General features: G+C 54.3%; 1 protein-coding gene across 1 annotated transcript in view; it reads right to left on the reverse strand.

Moving 5' to 3' along the window:
- The window catches only part of NOTCH3 (notch receptor 3), a 35,616-nt gene extending 19,636 nt beyond the window's left edge, over positions 1-15,980 (reverse strand). The window contains exons 1-18 of the mRNA XM_081285750.1: positions 15,778-15,980; positions 13,049-13,127; positions 9,373-9,515; positions 8,951-9,289; positions 8,738-8,860; positions 8,418-8,651; positions 6,940-7,095; positions 6,661-6,846; positions 5,859-5,972; positions 5,030-5,143; positions 4,323-4,556; positions 4,102-4,212; positions 3,433-3,625; positions 3,205-3,356; positions 2,880-2,993; positions 2,317-2,472; positions 654-879; positions 62-263 (exon numbers count right to left, since the gene is read on the reverse strand). Of these exons, the coding sequence (XP_081141876.1) occupies positions 62-263; positions 654-879; positions 2,317-2,472; positions 2,880-2,993; positions 3,205-3,356; positions 3,433-3,625; positions 4,102-4,212; positions 4,323-4,556; positions 5,030-5,143; positions 5,859-5,972; positions 6,661-6,846; positions 6,940-7,095; positions 8,418-8,651; positions 8,738-8,860; positions 8,951-9,289; positions 9,373-9,515; positions 13,049-13,127; positions 15,778-15,895 (2,994 nt within the window). The 5' untranslated portion in view covers positions 15,896-15,980. The remainder of the gene's footprint in view (positions 1-61; positions 264-653; positions 880-2,316; positions 2,473-2,879; positions 2,994-3,204; positions 3,357-3,432; positions 3,626-4,101; positions 4,213-4,322; positions 4,557-5,029; positions 5,144-5,858; positions 5,973-6,660; positions 6,847-6,939; positions 7,096-8,417; positions 8,652-8,737; positions 8,861-8,950; positions 9,290-9,372; positions 9,516-13,048; positions 13,128-15,777) is intronic.
- Positions 15,981-17,110: the final 1,130 nt, after the last annotated feature.

The raw sequence follows: 17,110 nt of genomic DNA on the forward strand, positions 1-17,110 counted from the left end.
GGGCAGGCCCTTCCCACAGACCCTCCAGACTCCTCCCCCCAGGACCTGTGGCCCCGCCCACCTGGCACTGGCTGCCGGTGAAGCCCTCCCGGCAGGCGCAGTGGAAGCCAGGGTGGGTGGCGCTGCAGACTCCCCCGTGCAGACAAGGCCGGGAGAGGCAAGGATCGGCCTCATATTGGCAGTGGGCACCCAAGTAGCCGGGGCGGCACAGGCAGCTGAATGAGTTCACACCGTCCACACAGGTCCCTCCATTGAAGCAGGAACTGGGGAGTGGGAGGAAGAGAGTCAAGCTCCGCCCCCTCCCATCCTCCCTCCTAGAACTGGATGGAGTTTTCCCACTCTCTGGCGCTTATACCCCGCACACAAGAAGCTGCAGTGCCAGCAGAGAACCCACCCCATGCCTTAGCCTCAATTTACCAAGATTCAGCGCTAAATTGGGAACTACCTGCAGGATCTGCCCTGGCCCAGCTCCTTCAAGGAGCGGAGCCTCTAAAGATGATCCTCCAAACCGAAGCCTCGCCCTGCCCCTTCAGGCATCAGAGTCCTCAGATGGGTGCCAAGCCAAGGACCCCCTCTCTAGTCCTCCCCCCTCCATTTCAGGCCTCATCTGATGCCAGAGCCCCTGAGTTTCAAGAAGTCGAGGCCCCACCCACCTGGGGCTGCAGTTGGGTAGGTCCTTCTCACAGTGAAAGCCTCCATAGCCTGGTGGGCAGGTGCAGGTGAAGGAGGCCACGTGGTCAGTGCAAGTGCCAGGGCCACAGGGGTTGCTCAGACACTCATCCACATCGTGGGCACAGCGGGGGCCAGCGAAGCCAGGAAGGCAAGAGCAGGAAAAGGAGCCCACACTGTCCTGACAGGAGCCACCATTAAGGCACGGGTCTGTAGTCAGAAGAGAAGAGGTCTGTTTAGCCCACCTGGCCCCCACTGCCTGGCCGACCTGGCCTTGCCTCCCATACAGGGTCATAGAGGGGAACCCTGGAGGAAACCAGGTTCAGCTGAGAGGGGACACATTTGGTCAGAGGGATAATGTCCCCTTTTGTGGCCTTATCTCCTGTCTCATCTGGAAACCTTGCCCAAGGGGAAGGGGAGGGCTTTGGGAGAACCAAAAAAGCCCCTTTGAGCTGCCAAGTAAATATAGTCGACCCTCCATAACCTTGGGCTCAGCATTGGTGGATTCCAACAGTGGACGGAAAATATAGAAAAAAAACTGCATATGTACAGAACATGTACAGACATTTTTTTCTTGTCATCACTTCCTAAGCGATAGAATATAACAAGCAAGTACATGCCCTTGACATTGTATTAGATATTATAACTTACGTAAGGATGATTTAAAGTATCTGAGAGGCTGTGCATGGGTTCTTTACAAATACTAAGCCATTTTATAGAAGGGGCACAATCACCCATGGGTTTTGGTATCCATGGGGGTCCTGGGACCATCCCTCATGGATACTGAGGGACAGCTGTACTGCCAGTTATGCTTGCTTTCATTCCTGGCCTCAGCGCAGGCCTGCCGTGGTTAGTAAGTCCTTGACATTGTTACCAATGCAAATGGAGATAGGCTGTGAGTATAAAATACATACTGAATTTCAAGCTTTGAAAACTTAGTTTAAAAGAGTAAAATAACTCAATCATTTGAATATTGATTACATGTTCAAATTATAATATTTTATATACTGGTTTAAATAAAGAACAGTATTAAATGTATTACTGCCCATTTCTTTTTCTTTGTTTTTCATGGTGCTGGAAATTGAACATGAGGTCTCATGGATATGCTGGGTAAGCATTCTACCACTGAGCTCCACCCTCTGCCTTCTTTTTCCTTTTTTTTTTTTTTTAATGTGGCTATTAGAAATTTAAAATTGCATCCATGACCTGGTTGTTTGTTTACTAGATAGCACTCTAGAGTAAACTCTCTGAATTCCCTTTCTTTTTTTTTTTTTTTCTTTTTTGGCGGAGCTGGGGAATCAAACCCACAGCCTCAGGCACGCTAGGCAAGAGGTCTACCTCTGAGCTACATCCCCAGTCCACTCTGGGGACCTTTATTTTATACTCTACACACCATCCTAATGCTTGCTGCCAGAGGTAGTCCACAGGCTTCAGGGTCAGACAGACCTGTGCGCCAAGCCCAGCTCATTCCCTTATTTGCTGTATAATCTTGGGCAAGTCAAGAAACCTCCTTGGGCCTCAGTTTCCATAGGAGTAACATGAGGAAAGCACAGAGCTATGAACACAGCACCTGAGAGCACAGCACCACAGTATAGGCTGGATGAATGTCCCCAGGGCAACACTCTCCAAGAGCTCCCCTGTACTCACTGGGGTCACAATCATTGATGTCCTGATCGCAGGAAGGGCCAGTATAACCCCCGTGACAGGTACAGCTAAAACTTCCTGCCAGGTTGGTACAGGAACCATGGGCGCCGCAGGGGGAGGGGCCAGCACACTCGTCCACGTCCTGCTGGCATCGTGGGCCTGGGAGTGGGGAGCAAGGTAACACCTACAGTTAGAGGGTGCAAGGCAGGGTCTGAGGGTATCTGGGGCACAGGAAGAACCTGTAGGTTGAGATAGGCAAAGATATTTTCCACATGCCATTCTAGAACTTCTTTCTCTCTATTTCAGTGGGTACAAATGGTCTGCCCTCCAGGAAGCTGTCCCCAGAACAACTGGGTTGTAACAGCCCCAGCCCCTGATGGCTTCTTCTCCAGAGCAGACCTATATGGGCTGTGAGTATCCACATCCAGCTCTGATCTTTCCCAGAAGGAAGCTCCCCTAAGAGATAGAGTTGGGGTGAAGCTCCCTCTGGCCCCCAGCATAACCCAGTATGGGGTAAGGCACAGAGGAGGTGAGAGAGGAGGAGAAGGAAGCAGGGGCTAATGTACCTTGCCAGCCTGGGGGGCAGGAGCAGACAGTCAGCTGACCTGGAGCAGACTCACAGCGGCCCCCATGTTCACAAGGGTTTGGGGTGCAGGGGGACAGCAGCTCACACTGACGGCCTGTGGGAGGGGGCAGAATGGGATAGTCTTGAGGGACTCCCTGTTCTCATCTTCCTCCTCCCTGGGATCCTCCCTGATATCCAACCCCCTAGGGAACACCTCAGAGGGAAAAAGGAGTAGCAAAGAGAGGGAAATGTAGACGAGAATGGAGCAGAAAGGAAACGAAGAGAAGGATGTCAGAGAGCCCGGGGAGAGAGAGTGGGACACACACCCTGGACTCCTGGGGGACAGGTACAGTGGAAGCCCATTCCATCGCTGATGCAGGTACCACCAGCCCCACAGGGCTGAGACTCACAGGCATCTCGAGCCAGACTCTGGCTGCAACGGGGGCCACTCCAGCCAGGCTCACACACACAGCGGAACCTGGCAGGGGAGGCAGTCAGGGTGGCAAGTGGCCAGAGAGACAGCAGAAGGGTCATGAGTTGGGCAGGGGTCTTACCCGCCAGGCGCATCGTGGCAGATGCCGTGACTGCAGGGCTCATGGGCACAGGGATGGGTTGGAGGGAGGCAGAGTGGAGGCAAGGAGCCAGGTGGACAGAGGCAGCTGAAGCCATTTTCCCCATCTACGCAGGAGCCTCCCTCGCCACATGGGTTGGATGCACACTCATTGATCTCCACGTTGCAAAGGGGACCTGGGAAATATGCAGGCAACCTCATCCCTGGACAGGGACAGTGGAGCCAACCAGAGGACACCTTGTTCCATTTAGCAAAGCCATACCCCTGTGCAAAGACAACTTTATTCTCATACTATATCAGTTCCTACGAAAATTAGGTCAGCCACCTCTTCAACCCAGAGCTGCCTTGCACCAGATCACTCTGGTCCCCAAATTGACATGAAGCCACTTTGACTTCTACCAAGGATTACCTTGTCACCATACAGACACAATCTTGTCCTGAGTCTAAGACAGCTTCATCTTTGCTCCAGAATAATCATGAGCCAATATGGAGACAACCCCAAGCCAATGAGAAAGGGCACAGTCTCAGGGCAGAGTGAACACAACTTCTTTGGACGTGTGTGCAAAGATAGGGGCGAAATCCAGCTAATAGAGACGGGTGACTTCACCCTTACCCTATAATGACACCCTCTCCTTGGCAGCCACTTGCTCACCTGTGAAGCCAGGTTGGCAGACACAATCATAGCGGTTGATGCCATCACGGCAGACTCCAAAGGTGCAGGGGTTGCTGGCACAATCGTCTATGTTGACTTCGCAATTCACACCTGGGGAGGGAAACATGGCAAGGAGTAGCCCCCACTGTCGTGCACCGTTCCCAAACTGTATGTGCCCCTCCAGGTGTACAGTTCCTGCCCAGTCCAGCCCCCCGCCCTACCTGTGGTGCCAGGAGGACAGCGACAAAGATATTTGTCCACCAAATCTAGGCATTTGCCCCCATGGCGGCAAGGCTGGCTGCGACATTCGTCCACCTGACTCTCGCAGCGTGTGCCTGTGTACCCCGGGGCACAGGCACATGAGAAACTGGCAATGCCATCCACGCAGCGTCCATGGTGGCATGGGTCTGGAGAGCAGTCGTCCACATTGTGCTCGCACAGGGTGCCTTCGAAACCTGCAGGGCCAAAGGGTCAGGCTCCACCCACTTACCAAGGGCCTACCCACAGTTATGGCCTCTGCCCAAACCTGGCCTCAGCTCCATCTCAGGCCCTGCCCACCAAGCCATCCGGAAAAGGGTTCCACTAGGCCACGCCTCCAGCTTGCCTTCACTCCATCCAGCTCCAACCTCCAGGACGCTCCCCTGGCCTGTGTCCCCAACCTCTAGTCTTTACCTACCAGTAGGTGTCATAGGAAGGTAGAGGGGGGATTGAGCTCCTTTACATGCTAACCTTTGGCCCAACCCTTAGCCTTATCTCAGTCTACGTCCATCATTAGCTCCACCCCACAAGCTCTGTCATTGGCCCTGCCTTGTCCTTGCCAAAAGCCCGTCCTGAGCTCTCCGAGTCCAAGTCTGTTACCGGCGCCCTCCCTCTCCCCTACTAGCACTGCCTCCGGATTCTTGCCAGCTTGTCATTGACCCGCCATCACCTTCTGCACAGCGACACTCGTAGCCATCAGGCTGGTCCACGCACTTGGCACCATTCCTGCAGGGCGTGCTTGCGCATTCATCCACGTCCAGTTGGCACGTGGACCCACTGAAACCTGGGGTGAGGAGTGGGGTGAAGGAGGTCGAGACAAGAAGAGCATGGCCCCTCACCGTCCCTGCCCCGTATGTGTGGGAAACCCCACTTCCCGTTTACTTAGTTTTATTAATTTTGTGTTTAATTTTAGGTTATTTTTTTTAAGAAAAAAGAAAAAAAAAACTTTTTATTTTGTTTGTTTTTATGTGATGCTGAGGTCGAACCCAGTGCCTCACATGTGGGATGGCAAGCGCTGTACCACTGAGCCACAACCCCAGCCCATTTATTTAGTTTTAAATAAATTTAATTTTTTTTTATACTAGAGATGGCACCTAGAGGTACTTTACCGCTGAGTTATATTCCCAGCCCTTTTTATTTATTTTTAATCTACTTTGATTATTTACTTTTTATATAGTTTTAATTTACTTGGTTTTCTTTACTTATTTACTGGTACTGGGGCCGGAACACTGGCTGTATCACTGAGCTACTCAACACTTTTTTATTTTAAGTCTCTTTAAGTTGCCCAGGCTGACCTTGGAATTGTGATCCTCCTGCCTCAGCCTCCTGATTAGCTGGGATTCCAGGTGTGCCCCACAGTGCCTCACATTTCAATGTTTTCAAAACACATGGTTCCTCTTGCAAGTTATCTGCTAACATGACCTTAAGGGTTCCCACCCTGGATCCTTTGCCCCTGCACAGACCAGTCTTTCTTAGGCTTCTCATCACAGGATTCTCACCTGAAGGGCAGGCACAGCTGAAGCCATTGACTCTGTCTTTGCAGACACCACCGTTGACACATGGGCTACTCTGACATTCATCGATGTCCACCTCACAGTAAGTTCCCGTGAAGCCTGGGGTTGGAAAAAGGGGATTATAATGGGCAGTGGGAGCTACCCTCTGGTCTGAAGGGGGCACAGAGAGAGAGGTTCCCCCCTTCCTACACAAACAGATTTCCTGAGTCTTGGCTCCATCTCCTGCTCAACCTGATTCAGTTTTCAATCACAGGCTGGACTCTCACCCAGCTGTGGTGCCACACGGAACAAGGTTTATGCTTTGCCTTTAAAACACCCCCTTTCAACCTAATCCTAAAGTCATGTTCTGCCCAGTTGCAGGGCCCACAGCAGCCATGTACACAGCTTCAAGTCCCAACCCTCCTTAGTGCACGACTGTCTGCAGGATACATGTGACCCCACTGCAGCTGCTGGCCCTACCCTCCTGTCATCCACCACCACCTCTACCATCCCCACCCACCCACACCCCAGTGCGATCCTAATGCCTGGACTCCACTCTCAGTCCATCGCAGGGGCTACTGACTGCACTGGACCCATGCCCTCCCATAGTCTCAGGCAAAATTCTGTTCTGGCCCTGCCCCCACCTCATGCCAAGTTTCTGTTTCTAAGGATCTCACTTTTTCTTGAGTGATTCTGGGAATCAAACCCAGAGCCTCACCCACACTAAGCACTTGGTGCTCTCACTAAGCCAACCCTAGTTCCACTCCATGGAACTAGGCCTCAATCCCCAGCCACGCCCACCACACACCTGCCATACAGATGCAAGTGAACTGGCCAATGCGGTCCAGGCAGGTGGCCTGATTGCGGCAGGGCCCTGACAGACACTCATTGACGTCCGTCTCACAGCGAGGTCCAGTGTAACCGCGACCACACTGGCACAAGAAGGATCCCTGCGTGTTCACACACCGACCTAGGTGTTCACACGGATTTGCACCTGTGGGATGGGGCACAAACAGTGTGGGCATGACCAGCTGAGATCCTACAACTCCCCTTTTTCTCGTCTCTTTCTCAAAAGGTGCCCTCTCACCAATGGAGCATTCATCCACATCCTGATCGCAGGCCCCACCAGTGAAGCCAGGTGGACAGGTGCAGATGGCTCGGCCATTCACAGGGTTTGTGTCACAGATAGCATCCTCGTGACATGGGTTGCTAACACAGGCATCATCCAGATGACACAAAAGGCCTAAGAAAGGGTAGGCAGAGGTCCGAGGATGAATCTTCAGCTTTGCCTAAAGGTCCCACATCCCTCCCATTGTGGGGTGCAGGAGGAGTTGGTGCTGGGCCTTAGGCATGCTAGGCATGAGCTCTACTACTGAGCTACCCAAACCCTTGATTTTGCTCTTATTAACCTGCAGAGTATCAAGTAGCTTAAAAAAATAATAGACACAATACCTTTATTTTATTTTTATGTGGTGCTGAGGATAGAGCCCAGGGCCTTCCACATGTGAGGCAAGGACTCTACCACTGAGCTACAACCCCAGCCCCTTAAGTAGCTTTTTTTAAAAAAAAAATCTATTTAGTATGAAAAATTTCAAACATAAGAAAAGTTGATCCTTCATACCATCAAGATTTGACTATTATTTGTGTATTAATCTTTTGTCCCCAGACTATTTTTAAAAAGTTACAAACACATTGTTTAAAAATCTACAGCGTCGGGCTGGGGCTGTAGCCTAGCGCCCGCCTCATACATGTGAGGCACTGGGTTCGATCCTCAGCACCACATAAAATAAATAAAGATATTGGGTCCAACTACAACTGAGGAAAGAAATTTAAAAAAAAATCTACAGACTTTTCTGATTAGAAAAGTGTCCTACCCTCAAGTCTTGCTTACCAGGCATACCCTCCCTCCATTTCTAAGCCTCCTCCCAAACACCACACCTTCCTATCCCAATGGTTTCTGCCTTGGACAGTGTGCCAGCCTCCTCCCAGGCCTCTCCCAAGCTCACCCTTCACCCCAAAGCCATCCTCCAGCATGTCCTCCCTCCCGGCCTCTCTTCCTGTCTCCCTCCCTCCCTCCTTCCTAGGTGCTGGGGATGGAACCCAGGCACATGCCAAGCTCATACTCTGTCCCTGAGCTACATTCCCAGTCCCAGCTCCAGACCAGTCTTTCTTATTTTTTTTTTCTTTTCTCATACTGGAGATTGAACCCAGGGGTTTTACCACTGAGTAACATCACTGACCTTTTTATTTTGAAATAGGGTATCATAAAGTTGCCCAAGCTGTCCTTGCTCCAATTTGCAATTATTCTGCCTCAGCCAAGTAGTTGGGATCACAGGCATGAACCACTACACCTGGCCCCAGCATGATTTTTCTTTCTTTTTTTTTTTTGGTGGTGCTGGGGATTGAACCCAGGGCCTTGTACATGCAAGGCAAGCACTTTACCAACTGAGCTATATCCCAAGTCCCCCAGCATGATCTTTCTAACACTCAAATCAGAGTCTGTCTTGACCCCCACTCAGAGCCTTCAGTGGTTCTCTGCTGCCTACAGAGCAAATGACCACTTACCAGTCTTGCCCATGGGGCAGGCGCAGTAGAAGGAAGCCACCCGGTCATGGCAGGTGGCCCCATGGAAGCAGACGGCTGTGGCACAGTCATCGATGTTCTGACTGCAGCTCTCTCCTGTCCAGCCATTGACACACACACAGCTGTGGCCTCCCAAGGTGTTGAAGCAGGTGCCCCCATTGTGGCAGGCATTGGGCTGCAGCTGACACTCATCCACGTCTTCTGTGCAGAATTGGCCTGTGGCACACAGATGCACCAGTATAGCCACCTGGTATGTGCCAACCCAAGGTCTGCCACCCAGCTCCCTCAGTCCTGGCGCTCACCTGTCCACTCAGGCGGGCACTGGCAGTTGTAGGTGTTGACGCCATCCACACACGTCCCCCCGTTTAGACAGCGGTGTCCCGGACAGTCATCCACATTCACTTCACAGTTCTGGCCCTCAAACCCTAGGACAGGAGGAAAGGGCAAGAATGGTCACTGAGAGGCTGACCTGCTATCCCCACCCACGCCGCCTCCCCTGAGTACGACTCACTCACCAGGAAGGCAGGCACAGTCATAGGTGAGATCGCCATTCTGCCTACAGGTGCCCCCATTACGGCATGGTGAAGGGGCACAGGGCACCATGGGGTTCTCGCACAGTGGCCCTGTGTAGCCATTTGGGCACTGGCAGTGGAAGGAGCCAGGAGTGTTAAGGCAGGTGCCACCATGGCGGCAAGGCCCACCCACCCGGCACTCATCAATGTCACTTCGGCAGCTGCGGCTCTGGTAGCCAGGTGGGCAAGAGCAGATGAAGCGGCCATCAGACCCCACCGAGCAGCGGGCACCATGGGCACAAGGGCTGCTGAGACAGGGGTCCGGCAGGGAGCAGTCTGGGCCTGGAGGAACCAGGAAAGGGTGAGCTTGGGACTGATCACACCTTTGCTTGCCTTGGGCTCCCCTCCAGAATGCCCCCTCTCACCTCGGAAGCCACGGGGGCATCGGCAGGAGAACCGGGCAGTGCCAGCCACCACGGAGCTCTGGCAGACACCACGACCAGCACAGGGACCTGAGTGGCAGGGGTCTTCCAGCTGGCACCGCTCACCCACCCAGCCTGGTGGGCACCTGTGGCAGAGACAGTGTTTTGGGGGCACTACTGGGCAAGGTGGACGCAGGTACAAAGATACATATTACAGGCAAAACAGACCAGCACACTCCACCCACTCATTCACTCTTTTCTTTCTTTCTTTTTTAGTACTAGAGATTGAACCCAGGGGCACCCTACCTCTAAGCTATATTCCTAGCCTTTTTAAAATATTTTACTTTGAGACAGGGTTTCATTAAGTTGCTGAGGCTGGCCCTGAACTTGTGATCCTCAAGCCTGCCTCAGCCTCCTGACTCCACCTGACTACACTCATTCATTCCTGCAATGAATATTTGCGGAGTACCTACTATTTGCTAAGTTGTAAACACAGAAGCAAACAATAAAAGTGGTTCTTCCTCTCTTGATATTCAACAGCAGCCAGATTAGGCAAAGAGTACACAGACAAGTAACAAACTGACATACTACATGTACTACACGCTGGCAGCGTGTAGGTGAGCCAGGAAGGCTACGAAAGTTGTGGTGAGTTGAGTGATAGCTCCCAAAAAGACACGTCCATGTCCCAGAACCTGCGACTCTGACCTTGTTTAAAAAAAGAGTCTTTTCAGAAGTAATTCCATGAAGGAAGTCAGATGAGATCATCCTGGATTATGGGGGGGGGGGTGCTAAATCCAATAACAAGTGTCCTTATAAGAGAAAGACTATAGAGAGTTGGGAGGGAGAGAGAAGAGAAGGTTGTGTGCAGACAAAGCAGAGAATGGGTGAGGCAGCCCCAAGTCAAGGAACGCCTGGGGCCATCAGAGGCTGAAAGAAGCAGAGATTTCTCCCCTTGTTGGCCCTGCCAACACCTAATATCAGACTTCTGGCCCCCAGAACTTCCAGAGACTACATTTCTGTTGTTTCAAGCCACCCAGTTTGTGGTAATTTGTTACAACAGCCACAGAAAACTCTTACACGGGCTAAGTAGATGGAATAATGGGAAAGAGAGAATGGGTATTCTATTTTCACAGACTAAAGATGAAAAGAATCCAAAGGGTTGTGTAGGGAAGATCATTTCAGGCAGAGGGAACAGCAAATGATGGGTCTCAGATTCTGAGAGACAACTAGCAAGGCACACCCAGACAGACACAGAAACCACAGATACACATACAGAAGGAGAGCCAACTGGACATATTGGCCTGGCACACACAAACACCAAGCCGCAGCCTCCCCCGCGGATATGGGCAACTCTCACTCACATGGACAGGCGGATAGACTCCCATAAATCCTCAACTCCTTTCTCCAGGATTCATGCAAACTTTCTCCCATGCAGGAGGGTTGGGCTTTGTGGAAGGGGACCTCCACCCTCATGTTGGGGAAGACCCTTCAGTTTGCAGACCCCTCCCCAAGCCCACAAAGGCAGCCTTGAGTGTAAGGGAAATGAGAAAGGGAGAGAGGATTGGTCTTGAGTTTGGAAACTTCCAGGGGACCCTCGGAGAAAGGATTCTGAAGGAGGGGCTTGGCAAGCCAGAGGGTCCTGGCTGTCTTGGCAGTGTCCCGGCCCGTTCCACCCCGTGCTCTCCCTGTGCCCGCCCCATCCCTCCCCTGCTACTTTCGCCGGTTCCCTCCCCCGGGCTTGTCCCAGACGCCTGGGACCGAACTCAAGCAGGTGACTCAGTTCTTAGCGTCACCACAATGTCCCCCCACCCCGGCCCCCAGGGAAACAAGTCGGGGCACAGCCGGCAAGGGCGCGGGTGGTGTTAAGAGCGGAGGGTACAGCCCTCAGCCCCCTCCCCAAAAGCCCGCAGGGAGACCACGACGAACGCGATCGCGCGCCGGGAGGGGGCGCGCTTGCCGGGCGCCTTGGACGGCGGGTCCCACCGCCAGGCAGGGCGCGGCTCTTGCGGCCCCCTCCCTACGCCCCGGGCGGGTTCCCACGCTCTACGCCCGCGCCCCCGCCGACCGGTCGGGCCGGTTCCAGCCCCAGCCCGCGCCCCGCCCCACGGCCTGAGCTTTGGGGGAGATCGAGGGGGGAGCGCGGGCTTGGGGGGGGGACCGGCCTGCTGGGAAAGCGGGGGAGGAGAGGATTAGGCGATAAGAACGAGGGCTTGAATCCTACTTTGGGGAGGTAACTTGGGGATCTATAGGGAGAGGGAGAGTTTGAGGTACCCCAAAAGGACAGGAATATTTGAGACCTTGTGATTGCTGAGGAATTGGGGGGTATAGGAAATGGTTCCCCTACAGCCTTGCTCTGGAGACTGAGCCCGCTCCACTCCGGGCGATCCGGGCTCCGGGAGGCCAAGTGTGCCGGTGATTCACCTGTCGAGGGGCGGGGCAGCCTCGGGCGCATTCACCTGTCGGCAGTATTCCAGGCTTGGAGTTCCAATGCGCAGGCGTCAGAGCCCCAGGGCTTAAGCTCCAAAGTGGTTCCAGGTAAGATCACACTTTCCCCTAGCCCCACCATCGCAGACACTCAGCCCCAGTAACACCCCCCCCCCCAGCCAGCTTTAGCATCCCCAAAGAGGTAAACCTAAGTGGGGTTCTAGCTAAAGTAAGTGCGATGAACTTCGAAGGGGCTCTTCTGGGTCTAAAATCGCCCTAGACCCACCCAGCTTGAGCCTGACCCAGTGTCTGACACACATTCTGTTGAATAAATAAATACCTTAATGAATCCATTAATGGCTACTGGGTGAACTGCTATTACCTGTTATAAAAGGAGCCAAGCCTTTCCCTATAACCTTGAGCATTATTTCCTATCATTATTATTTATGAGTATTTATTACTTGCTGTACCCTAAGCATATCCTATGATATGCCTCACAGTCAATCCCATACAGGGAGAGCTATTATTGCCCCATTTTTCAGATGCAAAAACTGAGGCTGAGAAGAGTGTTTGCTCAAGGTGTCCCAGAGCCCAGAATTCAAACCCAGCTCTGACTCTCTGCTCGGCTCTTTCTCAGCCACAACTCTGCTCCTCCAACCCCCTGCCTTTCCTTGTTATTAGAGAAGAACTAAATACTTGGGCTTCTTCACAGTCACAAGCCAGGGAGAAGCATTCCTATTCACAAATGCAGTAAGGTTCAGAGAGGGGAAGTGCCTAGACAAAGGTCATACAGCACAACTGCATTATAGGCCTCCTGTGCCCCCCACTACTAAAGTTTTGAGATATGGTAGCTAATGAATGATGTCCTCACCACTACTAAATCCCTATAGTTTGGACCCTGAAAGTTTGTTAATTAAGAGCTGCCTTCATTAAGAGCCTTTAGATGTGACCTCAAGAGGCCTAGACCTCCATGAAGTCGGGGTTACTAGGCCCATTTTCCAGATCAGGACACTGAGATTTAAAGGGTTTAATTTCCAACCAGTGAACAACATGATGTGGGATTTGAATCCAGCCCAGGCAGACTCCAGAGCCCCTGCTTTTAACCCTGCTCAGTTTCCAGTGGGTCAACACAAAGAGGTTGCCCAAGCCACACACATGTAGGAAGTGGTACAAGCACCGCGGGGAACACAGAGGCAGAGGAAGAAGACTCCCTTCCCACGCAAGGCCCACTGATGGCGCTGTGCCAGGCACTCACAGGCAGGCAGCCTCCCGGGAGGGCAGCTGGGTGCAACGACCTCCATTTGCGCACGGGCTTCCGTCCAGGCAAGGGGGGGCTGCGGGGGGCAAAGGAAGGTGGGGGGTCAGCTGGGTGCCCAAGAACCCCAATCCGAGTGACAGACCCCTCCCTTCCTCTGCCAGGCAACAGCTGCACTGGGCTGGGGGTGTCTCTGTGGGTGCAGGGAGGCCCCCTACCTACGGTTCCCACGGCCCCCGCCCTGGCCCCAGCTGTTAAGGCTGCAGCTGTCCCTGCCAGCTCTAGCCCTGGGAACCACAAGGCAGGGGCGGGAAGAAGGAGGGACTGGCTTGTGCCAGATGTGGGGGCTCAGGAAGCTGCCAGAACTAAGATGTGCAGAAAGGGGAGTGCAGAGTCAGGAAGCGAGTGTGCTGAAGGTTAGAGAGCATGTGACTTCATGTCCAGGTCTAAGGATAATGGAGGTGCAGGGACTCTTGGGTCTCAGGGTCTCCCTTCACCTGATGATGAGCACCTATTCCAGCTAGGAGGTCTCTGTGTTAGCTCTTGGAAGAGGGGCCAAGGCATGTACTCAGGAGTGAGTGAAGGTTACAAGGAGAGCCAACTACAGGTGTCACAGGGATAGGGTGTGTGTTATAGGGAGGGGCAGCTGGCAAATGACAAGTGCTGCCCTGTCTGGAGTCCCCATCCCTGAGGGCTGTATCCCTCTTGGGTGTGGCAAAGTCTAACTGTCCTTTCAGATGGGTCAGGGGTGTGGCTGAGACAGAGCTAGTGGAGAATTGAATGTGTACAAGCAGGTGTGAGCCACTGTATATGTGTGTGTGTGTGTGTCAAAGACAGATGGAAAGAGCGAGGGATTTGGAGAAAAACAGAAACAGGGAGACATAAACGAAGAAATTAGAAGTAGGAATACACAGACAGGAGAAAGAGGACAAAGACAGAGATAGGGAGAGACAGTAACAGAATAAGAATGAGAATGGAGCCAGGTTAGGTGGTGTGGCACACGCCTGTGATCCCAGCAGCTCAGGAAGCTGAGGCAGGAGGATCCGTGAGTTCAAAGCCAGCCTCAGCAATGGCGAGGTGCTAACTCAGTGAGACCCTGTCTCTAAATAAAATACAAAATAGGGCTGGGGATGTGGCTCAGTGGTCAAGTGACCTGAGTTCAATCTCCAGCACCCATCCCCCAAAAAAGAATGGTCAACGTGACAAATTCAGGGCACTGTCACCCAGACTGTGGGTATTTGTAAACTACACTGGTGGCTGTGTGACATGAGCCATTTCCTCCCCAAACCCTTACACTGCTGTGCTGTGCGCCATGTGAGCCACACATGTGCCTGCCTGAACTGGGATACAACTGTACATGGGTGTGTCTATGTAGCGGTTGGATGTGCTTCTCTGCACGTGTGAGTGGGGTGTAGGCATGTTCTTGAGTCTGTATCTGTGGGTAGTGTGTGCAGACAGGGTGTGTGTGCCAGGCTTGGGCTAGGAATGGCATGTGTGATCATATTTGTGTGTCCAGGCATGTCGACGTGTGAACTGTGCATCTGGGTGTATCTTGTGTGCACCAAGTGTTCACGTCTACACGTATTGGGTCTGTGTGCATGCACGTTTGCATCTCCATAAGTGTGTGACCCAGAGCTGTGTGTGCCTGCAAAGTGTGTGACAGATCATGAGTGTGCCGGTCCTGCGGGGCGGCTGCTCCTGCCCAGTTGGGCCCTGGGATGGTCCAGTGAGGCCATACCCTCCAGAAACCCCCACCCGGCCACTGCGCTGACCCCCACAGTGGCGTCTTGAGACCCCTTGCCGGGCCATCCGCCGGGCCCCTCCCCCGCCGACCAGGACTCCTGGGGAGGGGGTGGGGGCGCCCCAGCAGCCCCCGTTCAGGCCCCGGAGCCTGTCCCGCTTTGTCTGGCAAAGAAAGCGCGAGGCCGGCCGGGGGGAGGGGGTGTCTAGACGGCGCAGCCATTGTCCCGAGCGGGGGAGGGGAGAGAGGAGAGGAGGAGGGGCGGGGGGCCCTGGCCGGCTGGGGAGGGGCTCGGGCTGCCGAAGGGGGAGCTGAAGCGCGAGAGGAGCACGTGGGCCCTCTCCCCTTCCCCTCCCCGCACAGAGGCGGGGTCCCGAGTCTGCAAGATCACGGCTCCCAGAACTGGGAGTGGGGCCGCAGGCGAGGGAGGGGGCGCGGGCGCTGCTGTGGCTCCAGCTCCCATTCCGGCTCCGGGTTTTGCTGCGCTCCGGCCTGGGAAGTTTTCTCCGAGTTCAGAGCTCCGAGAACTTCGCGCCCCCTCCCCGCCCCCCGCCAAGCCCGGCCCGGCCCGCCCGGGGTGTTGAGGGCTGGGGCTTTTGTGAGAGGGGTCCTCGGCCTCGGGGTACTTCGGCCCCAATGGTAACCTATCAGGACTGCAAGCAGGGATGATATGAGGCGAACACCGGATTCTTGGTACCCCCCCATCTCGAGTCCCTGATCCCCTCACCTCCAGCTCTGTCTCAGATCCCTGGGTCCCTTCATCTCCAGCCTCAATTGCTCAAGGGTCTCTATTCCTCTGGCGCCCTGCCCCTCATTCTGAGTGCCCGTACCCCGCCATCCCCCAGGACTGGCACGTAATCCAGCTCCTGCACCCCTACCTTGGTTTTGCTCTCTGACTCCCAGGATCCCCCAGCCCCAGACTTGGGAAGTTCTCGCACTCCCCCTCCCCCGCGTTCCTGTCCCGCCCGCCAGGTCCGGAGCCCCTCACCTGCAGCCCCCGGCCCTGCTAGCAGCAGCAGCAGGGGCAGCGCGCACACAGGAGATGGTGGCGATGGCAGGGACATCAGACGACGGCGGCGGCGGCGGCCCCGAGCCCCCGGCCCCATGGCGGCCGGCCGCGACCCTCCCTCCTCCCTCCCTCACTGGGCTCCGGGCGCGTCCCGGGCCAGCCTCCGCGCCGCCAACTTCGCCGAAGTGAGGCGGCCGGCCGCCCCGCCCCCAACCTTCGGCGGCTCGCCCCGCCCCGGGGCTGTCCCTGCGCGCCCCCGCCCCCCGCCCGGCCTCCCGGGGTCCCCGTCCAACCTCCCGCCGCAGAGCCTGGGACCTAGGGACCCTAGGAAACTTAAGCCGGCCACGCGGAGAGATGCGCGGCGAACCTGCAGTGACAGTCACACGCAGTTCGTGAACACCCCTACCCGTATCTTCCAATGCAAAACCAGAGCCGAGGACACACCCAGAGCTGAGGACACCCACAGATTCCCCAGAAACCCCCCAAACTGAGGTCCTGAGAAGTTCATGAACACGCAGCCACCATAGCACAAATGCAGACCTATGCAAAACTTCAAAGGAACATGAAAGAACGAGGCACTCACAAACCTGAAACTCAGGCCCTGCCAGGCCGAGAGCCTGGGGCAACATTTGTAGTATCGGACCCTGGAGACTTGCACTGGGAGTCTCAAGCACTTGCGTGTGCACCCTTTAAAATTACCATCAGCCCATCCAGAAAGCACCGCCTTCCTCTTACTACCATGTGTGGATTTCCAGAGTCAATCCAGGCCCCTCTTTCCCATCTCTTACAGGCCCTGCCCACCTCCCAGCCTTGCCACTCAGCCTGTTTTGCTCAGGGTAATCAACTGCCTTTCTCAAAATCAGTCTTCCTCCAAAGGCTTCCTGCAGCCTCCTCTGTCTCTGTGATAAGAATGGGACCCTAAGAGAGTGCAAGCCCAGTCCTGGGGGAGTCCCAAGTAAGGGCAGAGGGGAGCCAGACACAGTGGGAACCAACAGATTGCACTCCTAGTCTTGATCATGCCTGAAACTTCCAACAGACTGCACTCCTAGTCTTGATCATGCCTGAGACTTGTCTTGCCATGTTCCCCGCCCCCACCCGGGATTGAACTCAAGCACTCCACCACTGAGCCACATCCCCAGCCCTATTTTGTATTTTATTTAGAGACAGGGCCTCCCTGAGTTGCTTAGCACCTCGATTTTGCTGAAGCTGGCTTTAAATTCACGAACCTCCTGCCCCAGACTCTTGAGCCACTGGGATTACAGGCCTGCACCACTGTGCCAGGCACAATGCTATCTTAAGTGAATACCAATTA

Source organism: Spermophilus citellus, assembly GCF_964194105.1.
Source record: "Spermophilus citellus genome assembly, chromosome: 3".
Lineage (NCBI taxonomy): Eukaryota > Metazoa > Chordata > Mammalia > Rodentia > Sciuridae > Spermophilus > Spermophilus citellus.